The sequence below is a fragment of the Penicillium lagena genome (assembly GCF_028827675.1).
Source record: "Penicillium lagena strain IBT 129212 chromosome Unknown utg000001l_segment0_segment0, whole genome shotgun sequence".
In the NCBI taxonomy this organism is placed as follows: domain Eukaryota; kingdom Fungi; phylum Ascomycota; class Eurotiomycetes; order Eurotiales; family Aspergillaceae; genus Penicillium; species Penicillium lagena.
This window is the reverse complement of record NW_026623222.1, coordinates 2,620,927-2,639,985: the sequence shown is the minus strand read 5'-3', so window position 1 is coordinate 2,639,985 and position 19,059 is coordinate 2,620,927. Positions and strand designations below refer to the sequence as shown.

General features: G+C 48.6%; 9 protein-coding genes across 9 annotated transcripts; 5 read left to right on the top strand and 4 right to left on the bottom strand.

The window, feature by feature from the left end:
• Positions 1-1,181: 1,181 nt before the first annotated feature.
• Positions 1,182-1,406, top strand: N7510_001142 (uncharacterized protein; the record flags this gene model as incomplete). Its single annotated transcript, XM_056973069.1, has 1 exon — positions 1,182-1,406. The coding sequence occupies one exon, from the start codon at positions 1,182-1,184 to the stop codon at positions 1,404-1,406; it is 225 nt and encodes a 74-aa protein (XP_056838186.1).
• Positions 1,407-2,234: 828 nt separating this feature from the next.
• On the bottom strand, positions 2,235-3,630 carry N7510_001141 (SUN domain-containing protein; the record flags this gene model as incomplete). Its single annotated transcript, XM_056973068.1, has 2 exons — positions 2,235-3,236; positions 3,292-3,630. The coding sequence occupies 2 exons, from the start codon at positions 3,628-3,630 to the stop codon at positions 2,235-2,237; spliced, it is 1,341 nt and encodes a 446-aa protein (XP_056838185.1).
• A 976-nt stretch (positions 3,631-4,606) lies between these two features.
• Positions 4,607-5,163, bottom strand: N7510_001140 (SRPBCC domain-containing protein; the record flags this gene model as incomplete). Its single annotated transcript, XM_056973067.1, has 3 exons — positions 4,607-4,837; positions 4,899-5,048; positions 5,110-5,163. 3 exons carry the CDS (start codon positions 5,161-5,163, stop codon positions 4,607-4,609), a joined length of 435 nt encoding a protein of 144 aa, XP_056838184.1.
• A 1,664-nt stretch (positions 5,164-6,827) lies between these two features.
• On the top strand, positions 6,828-8,324 carry N7510_001139 (putative nuclear envelope protein Brr6; the record flags this gene model as incomplete). Its single annotated transcript, XM_056973066.1, has 3 exons — positions 6,828-6,939; positions 7,014-7,903; positions 7,962-8,324. 3 exons carry the CDS (start codon positions 6,828-6,830, stop codon positions 8,322-8,324), a joined length of 1,365 nt encoding a protein of 454 aa, XP_056838183.1.
• A 1,146-nt stretch (positions 8,325-9,470) lies between these two features.
• N7510_001138 (amino acid permease) lies at positions 9,471-11,477 on the top strand (the record flags this gene model as incomplete). The annotated part of the gene is made up of 8 exons (XM_056973065.1): positions 9,471-9,639; positions 9,701-9,812; positions 9,865-9,991; positions 10,049-10,206; positions 10,257-10,436; positions 10,490-10,584; positions 10,637-11,008; positions 11,071-11,477. The coding sequence occupies 8 exons, from the start codon at positions 9,471-9,473 to the stop codon at positions 11,475-11,477; spliced, it is 1,620 nt and encodes a 539-aa protein (XP_056838182.1).
• An 878-nt stretch (positions 11,478-12,355) lies between these two features.
• On the top strand, positions 12,356-12,806 carry N7510_001137 (extracellular guanyl-specific ribonuclease RntA; the record flags this gene model as incomplete). The annotated part of the gene is made up of 2 exons (XM_056973064.1): positions 12,356-12,370; positions 12,429-12,806. 2 exons carry the CDS (start codon positions 12,356-12,358, stop codon positions 12,804-12,806), a joined length of 393 nt encoding a protein of 130 aa, XP_056838181.1.
• A 920-nt stretch (positions 12,807-13,726) lies between these two features.
• On the top strand, positions 13,727-14,176 carry N7510_001136 (YjgH family protein; the record flags this gene model as incomplete). The annotated part of the gene is made up of 1 exon (XM_056973063.1): positions 13,727-14,176. The coding sequence occupies one exon, from the start codon at positions 13,727-13,729 to the stop codon at positions 14,174-14,176; it is 450 nt and encodes a 149-aa protein (XP_056838180.1).
• A 733-nt stretch (positions 14,177-14,909) lies between these two features.
• On the bottom strand, positions 14,910-16,684 carry cpdS (uncharacterized protein; the record flags this gene model as incomplete). The annotated part of the gene is made up of 5 exons (XM_056973062.1): positions 14,910-15,010; positions 15,070-15,786; positions 15,837-16,257; positions 16,315-16,460; positions 16,519-16,684. 5 exons carry the CDS (start codon positions 16,682-16,684, stop codon positions 14,910-14,912), a joined length of 1,551 nt encoding a protein of 516 aa, XP_056838179.1.
• A 1,005-nt stretch (positions 16,685-17,689) lies between these two features.
• Positions 17,690-18,382, bottom strand: N7510_001134 (uncharacterized protein; the record flags this gene model as incomplete). The annotated part of the gene is made up of 1 exon (XM_056973061.1): positions 17,690-18,382. One exon carries the CDS (start codon positions 18,380-18,382, stop codon positions 17,690-17,692), a length of 693 nt encoding a protein of 230 aa, XP_056838178.1.
• Between the last annotated feature and the right edge of the window lie 677 nt (positions 18,383-19,059).

Genomic DNA, 19,059 nt, shown 5'->3' with positions numbered 1-19,059 from the left:
GGTTGGTTTGCTCTTGCGGTGAGGATACTTGTTGTTAGAGGGTAGGTGGCCAGGCATCAAATCGCCGGATGTGGTCAAGAATAGTGGTGGTTATTGTGGTGTGTCGGAGAGGGCACACCGGCATAACCTAGGCTTGTAATGTTGTCTTCACCGACAGAAAGATGTTGTCTCGTAGGAGATTCCTAGAATGAGGGAAGGTTGCAAGTCCCATTGTTATTGTAGTTGCAGTGTAGACCAGAAGATAAAACCAAACTGCCCACTTTTAGGCTGGCATTGAATGCATTTTATGTGGCTAGAAAGGAGTCCTACTGGCGCAATTAAATGCAGTTGGAGCTTTGATTCTCTTGGAATCCCCTTAGATCACTTGGACAACTAGGGCACTGGCCTCTTATGGCATCCGCTGCCGCATTTTGGTTGTCCTCCTAAAGGTTAGACAATATGATCAACATACGTATTGCGGGGATGTTTATGCCAGTGTGCCTGCCAGTGTTTTTAAGACAGTGGCAGGAAATAGGATGGCGCTTCTTACAGTACTAGTTTAGTTGGAGAGTTGGAGGGAGAAAAAAGGCATGATTGTCAACAAACGGCCTGCTAGCGGAGAAACGGGAAAGTGGAGAATAAGCAAGTCGCTGCTAGCTGAGAATCTTAGGCACTTCCAGGTACATTAGCGCAATTTCAGCGGCATTCGATGAAGCTGGAGGGGCTCTTCTTTAATCCATGGATTGATGGCAATGGGCTCCAGATCCCATGACTAAGCTGCCAAGAAGTGCTTCAACAGCGATGGTGATTGGCCGGCTCGGTTTATGATGTCATTGGCGCTCGCTTTTCAGGGCGCCATTCCTTTTTGGGTAAGATGCGGTATAGAAATGTTTCATTCAAGGCTCACTCCGGTCCTATCTTTGGATCACATACTTCGGAGATAGCCCTAAGTTATGGAGAGAGAAAATAGATCCTGCCCTGCTGCTGGGGCCCCCCTTATATGTAGGGCTCTCGCACTGATTTTCCAATAATCGTAAGCGACACCCAAAATCTCTTACTCGAACCCTACAGTTTATCAAGGGAAAAAAAGTTTCCTCGCTAGCAGTGTGTGTATACGATCAAATCTGTCTTCAATTGTTACCAAAACTTACCCCTCCTTCTGGCAAAACAGGTGAATTGAATCAACTCCTCCCCCAAAAACAATGGAGTTCGCTCTCTACGTCTTCCTCATTATTGTCGGCTGTGTCGTCTTCATTCTCATCGGATTCGGTGTATGGACCATGTACCATGGCATCGAAGACAACTCACTCCCCGACATGTCGCGAGAACAGAAGACTTACATGCGTCAATTACGGCAGCGCAACCTCAATACAATGGCTGTCCAGGCACGGAGGCCTGATATGATTATACCAATTGATGAGGTATAGCAGAAGGGATAAATTCATATTATTGGCGTTCAATACGGAATGAAACATATATATTGAGAACATGGTCAGGAGCATATGCCCTTGTCTATTGGAATTGGGTTGCATATCAGGTTCATCATAAATGGAAGGCTGGAACGGGATTCTCGTGCTGAATATTTTACAATCGAATTCGACTTCATTCGGTGCATAAACTACCGGCTGTTGCATATGCCTGGCATTTATGCAGTGTCCCTTGATTATCCTTTCAATTCCTAAGAATGCTGGCTGGCAGCCGTCGAGTTGGAGTGCCCAGATATAAAATTCGGTTGTGAGGCTCAAATATAGACCTCCGCCGCTTCATTCGTAAGCATATAGTGTTACTTGATGAGGTAGCCCTAATCAAACGTCAATGTCTACAATGAATAATTACTCTACAAGGCCGGATTAAATCCGCCCTAGAAGTACATAGGTCCAAAAAGCGTATTTTATTTATAAGAACCCCTGTTTTCCCATGCCCAAGAAAGAGACCCAATGCATATAGGAAGGAAAAGTAAAAAAAAAAGGGGGGATATCTAGAAAAGGTGAAATAGAATAGAAAAAAGCAATGCTGAATAGCCAGGGGATATATAAAAAGAAGTCGTCATCAAGCTGGAAAGCTGGAAGCGTTGAAAGTCGTCAAGAAGAAGAATGCAAACATCCACATGTAGATGCGTATAAAAAGAATAGGCCAAAAGGTGTGGTATCGAGAAGTGAAGTGGTAAAAAAAGGTTGCCCGAGGGTTGAAAATGTTTACCAGACATAACCCATGCTCAGCGGGCGTGTAGGCTCCGTTAGGGAGTTTGGATTGATTTAAAGGTTCATAAACACACCGGCGACCACAGCTCCGAGCCCCAGGCTCAGCTTGGAGATTGTGGCGCTCGCGGCACTGTTGCCGGTGGCCGAGGGTGATGCAGCGGTGGAGCTCGAGTCCGAGCCCGAGCTCGACCCGGCAGGGGTGATCTGAGCGGGGCCAGTCGGCTGCAGCACATGGGGCTTGTATTCCATGGTCATAGATTGGCTGGGCATGGGCGCGCCAATGCTTGAAAAGTTGCTGTACATCGAGGTAGTAGTCGAGCTCGAGTTTGATTCGTCAGTGGAGGCGGAGGTTGCAGTCTCCGTAGGAGTCTCCGTGGAGGTGGGAGTAGGAGTAGGAGTCTCCACAGGGTCCGCGCTGCTGGAGGGAAGCGGCCCAGCATCGTCACCCTTCCGGTGGACAATGAAGTTGGCCTTCGAGCCAGCAGGAACGTACACCGTGCAGCCCGTCGCACCGCCAGCACCAGTGACGGCGTCACCAAGCATATCGTTGACGGTGGTGATGACCGACGGATCAATGGAGCATGGAATACCATTGCAACCGTCACCCTCACACTCAATGGAAATACCCCAATCAGGCATCACGCTGCGGAACGGCGTGCTGGGCTGCAGGTAGATAGGGTTCCAGCCGAGCTTCACGTAGGTGCTGCCATCGGCGACAGTGTTGGCGCCGACAGTGTACGGGGACCAGTTACCGATCGGGTTGGAAGATGTACCCCAGACACAGCCGATCTCGGCCGGGACGCCAGGGGCGTTGACGTAGTACTGCGCAGCGGTCCCGCACCAGTACGATTCACCGGGCACAGCGAGAGTGGCCACGTCCTCAACCAGAGTTGGGATCAACATGGCCTCATTTCCAGGGAGCACAGTCTGGCAGAAGGCCACAGGGGCGCCAGCCTTGTTGATGACCGACACCGCACCAGTGCCGTCCTCACAGTATGGTCGACTGGGGAAGGGCTTCTCGATCTCTCCGTTCTCGTTACAATAGAGTCCACCGTTCTACAATCCAAGTCAGATATCACCTCTCGTACGATTTGAGGTTTGGATAGCTTACCATCGAAAGAGGATAGGTATACGAGGTCGCCTCCGGATCCCACTGCATCGACACTTGACCAGCGGGACAAGCGTACGGGCAGTAGCTGCCCGGCGTGCAGGGCTGGTTAGGGCTCATGGCCCATCCGGCATTCTCCTCACTGGGGGTGATGGCAACCAGACCAGCATCCGTGGGGAATTGACATTGCCCGCTCTTCTTCACCAGTGTTGTGCCGACCTCGGGAACGGAGCGAACCTCATGGTGATGTTGGTGGTGGTGATGACCGTGTTGGGCAGCCTCGGCACCAGCAATGAGTGCAACCAGCGCAGCGGCGCCGGATGATGTGATCTCAAACTTCATTGTGTGAACGTGTCTGTTTTGGGGTGTGGATTTTCGTAGAAGCGCGACCCTAGGGTTACGACCCGAGAGTATTACCAATAAAAGGAGTAACAGAAGTGAAGAATAACAGGTTTAAACGAGTGACAGGCCGTAGGCCGGGTAAGAAGACGAAAGCTCACAGAGATGACGAGAAGAGAGAAAGTAGCGAACTGGGCGATGAGCCCCATGAAAACATAGCCTTGTGTAAAACCTGCAGGGTCCGTGGCGACCGGACCCAACCGAGGGACGGACTTCCATCGAAAGGGCAAGATTTGCGCTAAGCTAATGGTGCCCCGACTTAGGGCCCATGTGGTTCCCATCACAACCAACGCCGGGGGGGTCAAAGCCCCTAACCTCCGGTAGCGCCGCCACATGGACCCATTCAGTCATTAGCGTCAGGAACAGAAACATCCCCGACCAATGATGGGCTAGGGTACCCCGGCGGTTCATCCTTGGCACGCTAGCTTGATGTTCGTATTTATTTCCTTTGGGTTTCTAGGCCCGAAGCAGAGATTTCAGAGATTGACTCACTGGCGTTGCCTATCACACCATCACTATATGTAACTATATCGGCGGTCGAGTATAACTGTGGGGCCGGACAGATCAGTCGATTATTGCTTGTGGAACAGGTATGCGCCGTTCGAAGTTCGTGTGGAACAGCCGTTGACCACTGCGTGGCCCCGGCAGGAGCACATGAATTAATTAAAGCCGGAAGAAACTCTTCGACCTCGAGCTATAATCCCTGGACTGATAGTATAAAATTAGTATCAGCACTATCCAATGGCCCGAGAGCAATATCACAATTATCTACTATGAGAAACATTACATTTGCGTTTAGAGGTGTAGAAGCACTAGAGGCAGATATGCTAATTTAATGAAACCTACAATAAGGTACAACACTTACGATAGTAACAACGAGATTGAAACTCATCCCCTAGCGATCGGAGACACCGCTATATTAGGTCTCAGCACGAGCCTTGAGATCTTTGTTAAAGGCATCGAAATCAGCGGCCATGGATCTTCCTAGAAGATAAGGACTCATGAGCCAAGCCATCAATCCCTTGAGGTCCTCAGTCTGCTTGAAAATAGTGGATGATCCATCGTTGGTCGGTTCTATGTGAAAGGAATGGAGGCCGGCCACGGTAAAGATTGGAGGACCTTGCCATTGGAACAGGTTTTCGGAGTTTTCCTTTCTTAGGTTTCAGCATTGCCCCTTTTGATATAAAATATGCTTCTCTATGCATGCCTACCCTGATTTCAGCAGTGAACTTCATGTCTCCGATTTGAACATGAACTTTATCACCCGGCACAAGTGATAGGCCCGTTTTGGAGTCGTCAGCAGGCTTGACTTCCTTCAACCACTTCGTGTGCCATTCTGGGTGTGCTAAGAAATTGAGGAACTGTTGGTTAAGGAACAATCAGCGACCACTATTAGCTCGAGGTTGCTAATCTAGTACGTACAACTTCCCGCACTTTAGCGGGCGGGGCAGCAATTTCGATCCGAGTTTCGATCATTTTGTAGGAATCGGTAGTTACGAATTTTGAAGAGAATCGAGATTAAGGGGGAAAGGGGAAGAAAAGGCGACGACAACACTGGCAAAGTTGGTTTTGCTTCTGGCCCCGACCGCAACGTGAAAGAAGACTATCGTTTGCTTCAGTAACTGTGTAATGCTCCCTATAAAAAGGCCGACCTCGCACTGCTTCCTCTCCCTCCTCCTTCTTTCTCTCCAACAACTCAATCTCCTCAAACGCACTGTGAACTCATGACCGACTGACTATCCACCTCAGCCTTCACGGACTTTTCTTTCCTCGGACACTCGTGGCTATTCAGGTATTGCGGAGAAGCATTATCATTACATGATTCATCGTGACGTTACAATTCCTGTCACGGATTTTTTCATCTCGGAACCATGTTCCCTCCACTATCCCGTGAAAACCTGCTCGGTGAAAACCTGCTCGTCGGTAGCTAGGTGGCCTGTCCATCCTAATCAAACTGCCGGGCATCTGCTAGTGTTCTAGACTTTTTGATCAGCATAGGTCCTTGGCAATTATTATGGACTCTGAGAGCCAATCTCCGCGTAGCCCAATCCGAACCGGCTGCCACGCTATGCCTTAACAATCAGGCCTGTTGCGGACATTTTTTCTCGAAGCTAAATTAATAGAAATAGAATTGCAATTGAGGTAGGACAGATTCATTTAACACATGAATGTGCTGCATATACCATGCTCGCTTGTAAGAATCGTGATCTACTTGAAGATTCGATATTGGCTTGCGCCCAAGAAATGTGCAAGAAAGCTTGGCTTCATGATTGATGCTTGGTATTAACCTTGATGGGTAATGCGTGTACAAGATATTGTTGGTGGCCTCTGGCACCTGCAATCTCGGATTGGAGCCCCGATCGATGCTCCGAGAACGGAGCTTTCATATCTACATCTAAGTGACTTTGATGGGTCGAAGTGCATTGGGCGTGGATAATCGGTTCTTCGATGGCTGATCTCGCTTTCACCTGTTTCTCGAGCGCCGTCAGACCGAGGCCATTCGCGTAATTGGTCAAGCAAATGAATGTCGGGGAACCCCACAAACGATTTTTCCCACACAAGCAACTTCTAGCTCGGAGCTATGATGTCTACGACCCTTCTAGTCACTAAACGCCTTGCTCACGAACAGAATAGGTCGTATCTTTGCTCATGCGGAGTGTGATGCTGCTTTAGACCACTCGCCGTCCAGATAGTAGACCATGCCCGCGAAAACAATACAACGGGTGTAGCAGAAGGCAGCCACAAATCATGCAGTGGATAACAGTTGAGGAAAGAAGAGAAAGTGGTGGACATGCAAGGGAGAGAGGTATACAGGCCCAAGCCGGAGAGCAAACAGGGTGAATGACGTCCGCGTTTGCTACCTTTTTCTGCTTTCTGCCTGGACCTACTATTGTATATTCTGTCAATACAATTGGTTGGAAGTGTCTTCAATAGATCAGTCATTATTTCTTCACTTCTCATGGTGTTTCTTATGATGACAGGCGTAATCGTGTTGTGGTGGTGCCTGATTAGTCCGTCCGTTGCCAAGGTTGCGGGTGTTTATCGTTCCCAAACAAAACTTCGCTCCTCCGCCATCCCGCTTTTTCCCTCCACGCTATCGCCTCCTCATCTGTCGCGCATCCTTGGTGGACCCTGCAAAGATGGACAAGCGGTCCGCAGAGAGTCCCATGGACTTTGAATGGCAGACACGAGCCCCCGGGGACGTGACCTCGCCGTTTTACCAGCTCGGCATGCAGCATGACAACAAGAAGCGTGAGTGACCTAGCACCACTCCAGATGGACCGGGAACCCCGGAGAAGCTCTCTAACACTCACCCATGGCCACAGGTACACACAGTGTATTTGATTCACCAGAGAAGAAACCGTTACCCGCCTTGCGCGAGCCGAACTCACAGCCCTTCCTGTTCTCGCAACCGCGGGCCCAGCGCGCGCCAGACTCCCCCAGAGCAGTCTTCGGCCAACCAGCATTCACGACCCCTCGAAAATTCGACGTGGATTTCTCATCAGGCGCCGAAAACATGTCGTCTCCCGAGAATGCGGACAATGAGGATACCCCCGAGCAGCCAATGAAGTCAGGGAAACGGAATTCACTCTTCAACCTCTATGGCCGATTTGCGCCAGGCCGAGGTGAAATCCCGCGAGTGAATCACTATTCAAATGCACTTGCGCGCCGAGTACAGAAAAGAAGGCGACGAGATCGGGAGCTCGACCGGAAGATTCGGACAGACAGCGATTACGAGAGTGACCGGCCCAGCAGCAGCGAAAGGAAAAGAGAGAAGCCTGTGAAACAAGCACAGAGCCAAGGCGCAGGTCAATCGCGCATGTCCTCATTTTCAGATTTCTTCGCTCTCCTTGAGGCACATCCCAATGTCCCCAGCATCCTGTCATGGTGGGCTCAGCTGGTAGTGAACCTGTCACTGTTCTCCCTCGCCGTGTATGTGGTCTTCGGGTTTGTGTCGGCGATTCGCTCCGAGTTTGAGCAGGCGGCAGAGGAGGTATCGGATACGATTCTGGCCGAGATGGCAACTTGCGCCAGAAGTTATGTGGACAATAAATGTGGAGGAGGTGACCGATTACCCGCACTAGAAACCGTGTGTGAGAACTGGGAGCGATGCATGAATCGCGATCCCGCCAAAGTCGGGCGAGCCAAGGTGTCGGCGCATACTATGGCTATCATCATCAACAGTTTCATCGATCCAATCAGTTGGAAAGCGATTGTACGTTGAGCCACCAAAACTAAGCCATTGGCTTGAATCTCACTAATTCTTTCTGCAGCTGTTTTTTCTGGCGACCATTTCGACTGTGACTGTCGTCAGCAATTGGTCCTTCCGCTCATTTCGAAGCCGCTTTAACCAACAGGATTACTCGCAACCCGCTCCTAATTACACCCACCAACATCCCCATCAAAATCAGGCTATGCATAGCCAGCCACTGCATCTCCAGAATAACCCTACCTTTGGCTACTTCAGCCAACAGGATCCACGACAGACCCCGACAACTCCGTATGGAGAGAAACAAGACGCTCCCTTGATGCTTGAGAACACGCAGTCAATGGATTTTGTCACCGAACGTAGTCGCGAACGGGAAACTCACCTGCGGAGCCCGAGCCCAGCAAAGCGTGGCCGCAGGTTTGCTTAGCTTGCAGGAAGCTTTTGGGTTTGGCGTCTTCATCTTTTCGGAATTGGTCTGGCAGCATAACTGATGGGCTTTTTGGACTTGGTCTGGGGTTGAAATTAGTGTCGCATCTATACCATAGCCATGGTGTTTCTTATTCTTGTATCTAGGTATCTGTTTTGAACCAATTTTATTATGAAGCCCATGAAAGCTCTGATCTGTTCTCATCCAAACAACCTTGATCTGACTGCATTTGCCCTTTTCCGGACACGGCTTGTGATTGACCGGTACATCTTACATGACTAATTTGTTTTCCGTCGGAAAGGAAGTGAGTCCATAGACACACCTGGCTCTGATACGATGATGACAAAATTCCCAGATTCTCAGACGAAGTTGATGAAATCAAGGGCCGGTTAAAAAAGGGATTAGATATTATCCAAGTATACTTGTATAGATTTTGAGTAAAGTAAAGTTTAACTATGCTGCTGCTGTTTTCATGTAGGCCTCACATTTTGCTTAAATTTCTTTTGTGATCAGCTGACCTTTTGTTGTTTGCACGCGAGATTTAAGCTTATCTCACGCGGTTCTTGTGGCTGGAAGGATGAGGCGTACAGCCACTGATGAATTCATGATACGAATTCATTATGGTATACGGAGAAATGTGCAAGGTTGATTCTGCCGACACCAGTGTTACCATCAATTACCTTTTGACGTGCGACTGCAACATCCACCAGATCAGCAACGGCCCCGCCAAGTGGTTAACGGTGGAGACCCGCTGCAGATGAGATCTAGCTTCCGAGTTCAGTGATGTGAGTGAATCAAACGTCAAACAGCCGGCTAATGGTTTTTCACTTCTAGCATACCTCTCACTTTTGCGGGGAAGTAGATTCCAAACCCTTAACAGTTTGGGCACATTGCCGATACACTAAATTGGGCTTGAAGGATCTTCGATGACGTTCCGCTCGGGGCTTATCACGACATCGCCAGCAAATGATGGGTGGTGGATCCCGAGGCTGCTCACGAGCTGCTAGGCGTCCTTTGCTGTTGTCCCCGCGCCACAATGATGTTCGTGAGGAATGTCAATTTATGAAATATTCTTACCCCCCAATTGCGCTTCGTGGAATATCCTTCCTCTCGTCAATTTGTCTCCGAACTTAACCGTGGCTGTCAATGACGGACAAAACTAATTACAATGCAGAAGAATACGGGGCGCCTGTCAACAATGACGGGGATGCGAAGAGCTTCCGGTCGTGCGACGAGGAGATAGCCGTCGACCCTATGCATGCGCCGTTGAAGCGGCAATTGCAGTCCCGACACTTGCAGATGATTGCGATCGGAGGTTTGTGTTTTGTCGTCTGAGACCAACGAGAAAAGGAAACTGATTTATGCTCTTACTCTAGGAATCATTGGTCCTGGATTGCTGGTCGGGTCTGGTACTGCTTTAAACGAGGGCGGCCCAGGAGGTGTTCTGATCAGTTTTTCCCTGGTTGGTATCATCGTGTTCTTCGTCATGTAATTGCTCGCATTAGCTCTGCAGTTTGAGCACACGTTAATGCTTGAATAGGCAAGCTCTGGGTGAGATGGCGACCATCATCCCCGTGTCTGGCTCGTTCGTCGAGTACGCGCAGCGCTTTGTCGATGATTCTCTTGCATTCGCTTTGGGATGGGCATATTGGTATCTGTGGGTGACGGTAAGGGATTTCGTGAGGAGTTTTGGTTGGATCTATGCTAATGGAGAACGTGTCTAGGTTCTGGCCAACGAATATAATTCGATATCGCTTGTCATCGGATACTGGACCGAAGTTGTCCCTCAATGGGGTTGGATTCTTATTTTTTGGGTGCTTTTTCTATGTCTGTCCAATTTGGGTGTTTTAGCATACGGGGAGATGGAATTCTGGCTTTCTCTGTATGTGCCTCGATCTTTGTCAACATGAGAGCGGTACTGACAAGTCCTAGCATCAAGGTGTTGTCTCTGATTGTATTTTTTATTTTGGCAATTTGCATCAGCGCTGGTGCAATTGGACCGCGCAAAATTGGATTTGCATACTGGCATGATCCGGGAGCATTTGCGGATTCGATCAATGGCGTTGCCAAAACATTTGTGGTGGCGGGAACCCTCTATGCTGGCACAGAGATGTACGCTTACCACTATCTCAAAGGCGCAAATGTGGATCACTAATGGCATCTAGGGTGGGAATTACTGCTGGAGAGTCATCTAATCCTCGAAAAGCTGTGCCAATAGCAATTCGACAGGTTTTTTGGCGGATTATGATCTTCTATATTGGTAAGTGAAGGCCTGATTCAAATGGCCAGATGTTGACTTTTGCCCTAACTAGGAACCATGTTCTTCATTGGCATCCTTATTCCCTACAATGACAAACATCTGCTGGGTTCAAACTCGAAAACAGCCAGTTCTCCATTAACAATCGCCCTCACGGAAGCGGGCATCCTGCCCGCTGCTCATCTCATCAATGCTCTGATCGTGGTCAGCGTCATTTCTGCAGGCAACAGCTCTTTGTACGTTGCGTCTAGAACCCTGCTCTTCATGTCTCGGAATGGCAAAGCCCCCCGCTTCATCGGTCGCACGAATAGCAAAGGAGTACCATGGGTGGCATTGATCTTTTCCAATATCTTTTCGTGCATCGTGTTTTTATCACAGGGTTCCAGCGCGGGTAAGGTCTATTCTGCACTGATTACACTTTCAGGAGGTAAATCATCCATATTCCGACATAACTACGCTATGATATTTGATGCTCATGTTTTTGTATAGTGGCTACCTTCATCGTCTGGTCCGTGATTTGTGTCGCCCATATTCGCTTCCGTCGCGCCCTGGTTGCTCAAGGACAGGATCCCTCAACACTCCCATACCGGGCCTCACTTTATCCGTGGGGGACTTACTTTTCACTCGCAGCCAATGTCTTCCTTATCTTCTTCCAGGGATATACCTGCTTCTTGGATCCATTCAGCGCGACAGACTTTGTTATCAACTATATCTTGCTGCCGGTATTTGTGTTGTTCGCGGTTGTGTATAAAGTTTGGAACAAGACCAAGGTGGTCAAACTGAAAGAAATGGATATCTGGACAGGGAGAAGAGAGTTTGTGGATTCGGAGGATGAGTCTCTGGCCAAGAAGCGTCCTGAGTGGTGGTCTCGCCTTGTTAATGTGGTGGTAGGATAATTAAGTCTTTCTATTTCATGTGGAATATAATCCCCCACGAGCGAGATCAGTTATGTATATTTACTCGAAACGAGATAGCGATTGATGCGGAATCCGTCGGAGAGCCGGCGTTCAGTTTTGGGGGTGTGATCGGCGTAGACCAAGGCTTAGTAGCTGTCTTTTGAAATGATAGATAGCTCATAGATTTGTTTTTAGTAGTCATTTGTGCCCGTGCATGACATTTTCTCAGATGCGAGTTGCTATTTCTCGCCAACCCCTTCCAAACCAATCCCATGTTCGAAGTCAGCAACGTTCTCCGTAAGGTCAACTATTATTGGCCCGATAACTTAACTTCCACGGGATCTATACCCAAATCTGCATAAGCTCTGGACCCCTTCGAATAATAGAATGCGCACGTAAGATGTCGATCATCGCGGAAGACTTGATCCCCGCTTTCTAACAATACGACCCGAACCAAGCAATCCTTCACACCGACTGGGTGCCTCCAATCAACGATCCTGTGTACCTCGTTCATGCCCCTATCAGTCTGCCACCTGCAGATCGGTGGAAGACCCTGATCCGGGATAACCGGGCGATTCTACTGGACTTACATGGTTCTATTGGTCAATATATACTGCATGTGCCGTGGGACGCGCTGCAAGGTGGCAGATGTAACATCGCAAGAACAAACATTGCGGGCGTTTCGGAGAGCTCACAACCAGACACAGTTGGTCAGGACGGCACAGGCGAGGCAACAGGGTTCGGATCGTCTATATAAACTGGATGAATTCCACCCTGTATGGACAAACAGAAGTCAAACCAGTCCCGTTGGCGTTTGATCTGGAACTATTGTTCTCCCGGATTTACTATCGATAAAATCCGGTCCGTTCTCTGTCAACATGCAGTACACCAAGGTACCGCCGCGACCCAAGTTCAGAGTATAAAACCAACCTAATTGCTTATGCTATCCAGCTCCTCGCCGTTGCTGCCCTCCTGGTCCAGGCAGCTCTCTCCTTCCCAACCTCCAAAGCCACTCGCTCATGTGCCTATACCTGTGGCAGCAACTGCTATACCAACAGCTCCGTCACCGCTGCCCAGGCGGAAGGCTACAAGCTGTACAAGTCCGGTAACACCAACGACGACTACCCGCACCAGTATCACGACTACGAGGGATTCAACTTCCCCGTCTCGGGCGAGTACTATGAGTACCCTATCATGAGCTCTGGCGAAGTCTTTACGAGCGGCTCACCTGGTGCGGATCGAGTTGTTTTCAACGGGCAGGATGAGTTGGCTGGTCTGATTACACATACTGGAGCTAGCGGTGACGATTTCAAGGAATGCACTTCCTAAGCTAGAAGGAGACTAGGAAACATGGCTTTTTTGGTTGGTGGTGATCGCGATAGATGTAGATGACAATGAACATTTAACTATCTAAACTAGAATGTGGGAGACCGACTTTCATGTAGACACATGGGATGTAATGCCGACATGCTGTTTGGTCTTCACAATTGATTTGGGTACGTAGAGGCAAACAGCAATCGACACCCGCACGTTCGCGAAAACGTCGGTCCTTGTCGTTGCCGGGGTTTCGTACCCTCTAAATGACAATGGCATGATAAAGCCGGTGCATTCCACGCTAGAGACGTACCTAATTTAATGACACGGAGCGAGCGCATTCGACCAAATTATCTTGCTCCTTTACATCTCACCGAGTCCTAGTGGTGTCGTATTAGCCATTCACCTCTATCGCACCGATTGCAAGAGCACTTCAACTCTGCTTCAGTGGACGAGACACTACTTTGCAAGAAGAGGCCTCGAAAAATGGTGGGACGTGAAGTAGATCAAGTATTGTTCGAGCTACATCGGACTGTTAGGGTATAGTCTGAGAACTAGACCTTCAAGCTTGATAGCTAGTGATCTCTCTGTTGTGCTGTTGAGGCCATGTCCCACCATTGCAGGGGTACTCAGTAGAGAGAAGTATGAAAGGAATTCCAGGGGAACAGGGGTATTTGTACCCTTTTATGGCGGAAAGGATTTTGTGCCCTGCTCGAATGCGGGGTACGCGTGCTCCTAGGCCGAAAATAGTGTCAGGTAGGGCTTCAGTGCATACCAACTATACGGTATGATGAGTCATACGATCTTGCCTGCAAATCCGATTCTCACACGAAGACCAGCAGTTCAATAAGGAAGTTCCGGAATTACCAGAACCACTGTCTTCTCTATCTCTCTACCTCTCTCTCCCCTACTTCGCTTGTTAGGATTATCGCTCAATGTCATCTACAAATACAAAGCAATGCCATGCCACCACTTCACCTTACGAAGAAAGCATTGGATATTATCGAGCAGTTCGCCGCCTGAATCACATTTTCGTCTCAGGCACCACTGCCGTTGATCCTCAATCGCCAGTCAGCTCACCACAAATCCTTTTTCCAGGCGACGCAAAACAACAGACACGTGTAGCCATCGAAGAGTGCATCAAGGCTATCAAAGCTGTCGGTGGCAAGGGTGTTCAAGATATTGTTCGAGTGAGGATGTTCGTCAGTCGCCATGAGGACTGTACAGCAGTGGGAGAAGGGTTTAGAGATATACTTGGGAAGCATCACCCCTGCGAAAATGGTCAGATTGGCGCTGCAGCTACGATGATTGTTGTTCAGAATGGGTTTATCAATAAGGATATGCTTGTTGAGATCGAGGTTGATGCTATCGCTGATGATATTTAAGAAGGGAATAATTTCTGTGAGGGACTGCTGTCTGTGAGGCTGGTTCTATGACAGTCGCTTGCTGAATTTTGCTCCATAGTGTATGGGTAGCGGTCACACTGCTTAATCAAAATGGAAGTAAACCAAAAGAAGGGCAATGCTTGCTTCAAAAAGGAGACATTGAACGCGGAGTGAAGTCATAGTCAACAACGGTTCTCAAGACTCCCAACCCTAGGGAAGCTCGTCCCAAGTCCATCCTTTCAAGCGAACGAAAGACATAGCCATATCGCCGTGATCTGGATGATAATTGTCTGGACGTCGACCTCGATCCCGCTCGTGTCTGACGATCTCCATTGATCGTCCGTTTTTGTAGTAAAGCCTCAGCGTTGGAACATGTGGTGACGATGCATGCAATGGCCCAATATTGTAGCAAGCGCATCAGACTTCCCCTAAGCAAGGTGAGCTTCCATGGATCATCTAGTAGAGGCCGGGATAGCGCTGTGAAGATCAACATTGTGGAAAGCATATCTTGTGAAAAATCTTTGGACAACGTCAAAATTCTGGAATGTGGCGTACTACACGCGGAAGTAGAGATGGTAGGTCTAAAATGGTAGCTCTATCAAGCAAATTATGGACCATAGTAATAGTAGAGACTATGGTGCATGAGCAATAATCGGTTTAAAAGGAAGGTAAGGCTTTCTCAATGTTATAAATGACAGACACCAAGTAAGCCATTCCTAAAGTAACTATGTTTCTATTGGGTGGTAAAGGGTCCCCGTTGCTGAAGGTTCTCGATGCGGCCAAGCAAAAATTCCAGTTGGCGATAAGCAGCGCCCGGAACATACTGTGGGATTTCTGTAGTCAAATGAGTTAGAATCCGGATTTTGAGATTGAATGAATGTGATTGTGCTTACCGTGACCAGAGCCATACACAGTGCTGAAAGTCAGCCCACGCTCGGTGTGTGCTGTTCCCAGTAGTCCACCACCGGCGTCTGCATTGAATGGAGACGATTCATCACCATTGGCAATTGCGTTCAAAGCATCGGTGTATGGAACGAACAGGGGCTCAACAGGAGGATGGTGGAAGCCTTGTGCACCGTTCCACGTCATGTTCTGAATGGTGGCCAGCGAGCCGTTCATGAAAAGTAGATAGTCATACCACCCGTGGCCGATGAGTACATTGTTCGTTCGCTCAATCACACTAGGAAGAGGTCCAAGAGCGCTAGGGACGGATCCATCTCCTCTGGGGAAGATATCTCCACCACAGACGGCGTAGTTGGTAGGTGGGACGTGGAGAGCTCTCTGAACGGCAGACTCGTTGAAGTAGTTGTTCGGGCCACCAGCCAGTGAGGGGAAACCCATCTCGTCCCAAAGGAAGGGACAGAAATCGGTCAAATGATACATGTTGAAGCAGGGGTTAATATAGGTGGCTGCCTTGACAATCTCGTCCCACGTATCACAGCCAGGTCCAGCGTTCGCAGGCGGGAAATCCTTCGGGGGAGGGAAGGTCCAGGTCGCCTCCAGGAATTTGTTGTGTCCGCATTTTTCAGCGCGCTGGTTAATTTCGGTCATGAAGGTGTCGTTCAGTGAGAAGACGTTAGAGAAATGGTTCAATGCCGCCGTAGCGGGCGCTATTTTGCGTTAACGTCAAAGAAGTTCAAGTTTGTATATGAGAATTTACCATAGATCATAACGCTATCCTCATTGATAGATGGGTCGTTGATTTGGATACCCTTCAGGTTGAAATGGGTGGTATCCTTCTGATCCAACATTCCGGCGGCAAGATATGGGATGTACTGTCCGGCATAGCTCTCGCCAGTGATATAAACCTTGTAGCCTTGCATGCCAAAGGTCTCGATAAACCGCCTCCAAAAGTCGTTGAATTGATTGGAGACATCAATTTCGTTCTGGACAGTGGCGGGGCCTGGTGACAAACCAGTGCCAGCAGGCTGGTCAATATAGACCATGTTGGTCAGGTTGGTCCACGAGTACGGGTTCTTCACCGGCTCGTAAACTCCAGACTGCCAGAGGAAGGGCCCGTTTTCCTGGAGCAAGCCATCAAGAGAACTGCATCCGGGGCCTCCGTTAAGCCAAATCGTAATCTGGATGCAGAAGTCAGCTTAATCTTTCGTGGTGATGATCGCTTAGCATTATCCTACCTCCTTCTTGGCATCTGGATTAGTAGAGGGGAAAAACCAGAAGAACAAGCTAGAGTTGCCATGAGGAGTGTTAGGCAGGAGACCAGCATAGCTCTCGCCAATGTCAAAAGGGACCTGAGGGAAACTGGCGCCGTCGACCAGGAATTCTAGCAAGAGGAAGTCAGCATCTTGGTTCGTTCAAAATGAATCGATCCTGTAACGCACTCTCAGTTGCCTTAGTCCGGTACTGATGCTCCGTCTGGCCAGACGATGGAGTTTTGTGGTTCCGCGAAACAGCAGGCTTCTTGTGTTGCACGGCTTTGCGATGAGGGCTCTGCAAGGCTGAGGCCGCAGCCACAAATAACGTAATAGAAGCCAAGACACGCATCATGGATTACTCGTGTCCGATTATTGACTGTGTCTTGAATTGAAAAGCGGAGAAAATAGCAGATCTGCCATTGCTTTATATTTTTGAGAAGATACGGCCTCCGATAGATAAAACAACCGGAGTAGTGGGGAAAACTGATGTATTTGTTAATGGCGCTTGCAGATCTCCGACGGTCGTAACTTGAGCGGAGCAACCCGACAATTACGTATTGGAGAAGAGCTCACGATTCGTTGCCGTGCTGCGGGGTTGATGAGGGTTGCACTCCGCTCAGGGCGACCACGAAATAACCGACCGTGCAAAAGGTCCCGATAAAGAATCAATGCAGTAGTTTTGCCTAAATAAGATAATTGGCTGGTCGATCGGACAGAACCTTGCAAAGAAATTGTGCTGCTGCCTTCGCAATGAGACATGATTGTTGGATAATTTTGAAGATCAAGTCATGTCATAGTGACCTTCCTCATCCGGCCTATTAGCCATGACCCAGCTAATCCACGCACACGGAGTCCGTAGAAGCCCGATGACACAAACGAGGCTCTGTGAATTGAAACCCGAGTCTTCGATTGAGGCTGTGTCTTGAAGAAATTTCGAGTCCGCGATAGGCTCCACATAAGGATCAGCACAGTGCAAAGCTTCAGCGCAGACTATCAGCAGGCAGCAGTGGTTTAGTTAGACCCCTGACTCAGGAGGTTCTCCACTGGCAGAGAACAAATGCATATCTCCTCCCTATTTTAGTATTTGGCCCCCGAGGATCCTCGCACCTAAAGAGCTTGGTTTTAGATCTGGTCTCACTCTATACTACTTAAAAGTTAAAATCACATCTGGCCCTCAATCTGAGATAAGGTCATCGATGGCATCTGAGATCGTGGTCTAGAAGGTTTCCAAAGTAGTCTAAAGGGTGGTCAAATTGAACGTTCGTATGCAACACATTTGGCAAACACTCCTAAAATGGACTAAAATTATAGACATCAAGCTTATTCCACTTGTTCCCTCCATTCACCATAGTCTTTCTCATGCCTTCACTTCCCTCCAATTATGTCCAATGAGCTCTGCCACCTCGACAGCAGCTGATCGTCCCATGCGAAGTGCAACAAAATGCAACGCAGCGTCAATTCCATTGGTAACCGCACCAGAGGTAATAACCCTGACCCCAGATTCATTTATCCCTGCATCGCAATATGAAACGGTATCCAATGGATCTTCGGGAAGTATCCGCGTGCCTTTTGCATTAGGCGTTTTGATGATGTACTCTTCACACGCGGTTCGTAGAGCCTTCGTCGCCAGGCGATGCGTTGTCGCTGTGAGCCCGTCTAGTATGCCTGCAATTCCGAGGAGTAATCCGCCCACGCAAACAGAGAGAATAGTCCTTTGTCTCTGTTCAGCTTGGATTGGGGATTGTGGTTTTGCAAAGTCTATGATAACGTCGAGGAGTTCCAGTAACTGCCCGTTCTCGGGTTGAACATAGGGCAAGATGTTCCTTGATCGTGAGCCGGGGACTATGAGGATGTCGTAATTTGCTAAGTGCTCTTTGGCTTCGGAGAATGAAATGTTTCTCTTAACAATGATGTTTTCTTGTGATGTGGTGAATTCATCTTTTGCGGCGATTGTGATGAAGAAATTTGAGTTGGAAAGAATGGATATTGGACCTGTGATGTCGAGGGTGTTGAACGCTTGGAAGATAACCACAAGCGCTGACCCCACCATCTTGAAATCAAGCCCCCTCGCTAGTAAAAGATCTAAGAGGATGCAAAAGTACAAAAATTAAAATTCAGGGCCAGCTTTCTGAGAGCTCCTAGTCCATGACGTCATAAAGGGTCTTTGATGGCAGGGTCGCATGGACTGTCGGATCACCGAACATTCCAAGGAGGCGAACCACCAGCTGGACTAGACGGACAAATAATTAGTCTTGCATTATTAATTGAGCCCGCACGTTAGCTAGCTAACTACTTCCACCAGTCTTATTAGTATCGTCCCGACGGTACTCACAGTATCAATATTATAGTTACGTTGGACGGTGCTAAAGTCTGGCTCCAAAGTACCTTTCTTTACCGCCTCCTTATAAGGGACATACCGTTAATAGTAGTTTTCAGTGGTTTAGACGCTAATGATCGGCTGGATATTAGCGCGGTACTTGGGACAGCAAATGTTTGATACACTCTTTGCTGAGGTGCCATTTCTCGTTGAAACTTTGGGCTTTCGTTGGCTTGCAACTACATTCATATGCTTGGAAACCAGTTGCTCGTGAATGGGCCTACGCCGCTACGATAAGCAGAGAAATGTTAAGCATATGTTTATGATCAAATAAATGTGAATTACTTTTTATACGTCAACTCTACCCGGTTTACATGTTGAGATTCAGTTGTATCATACCCAAGTGATCT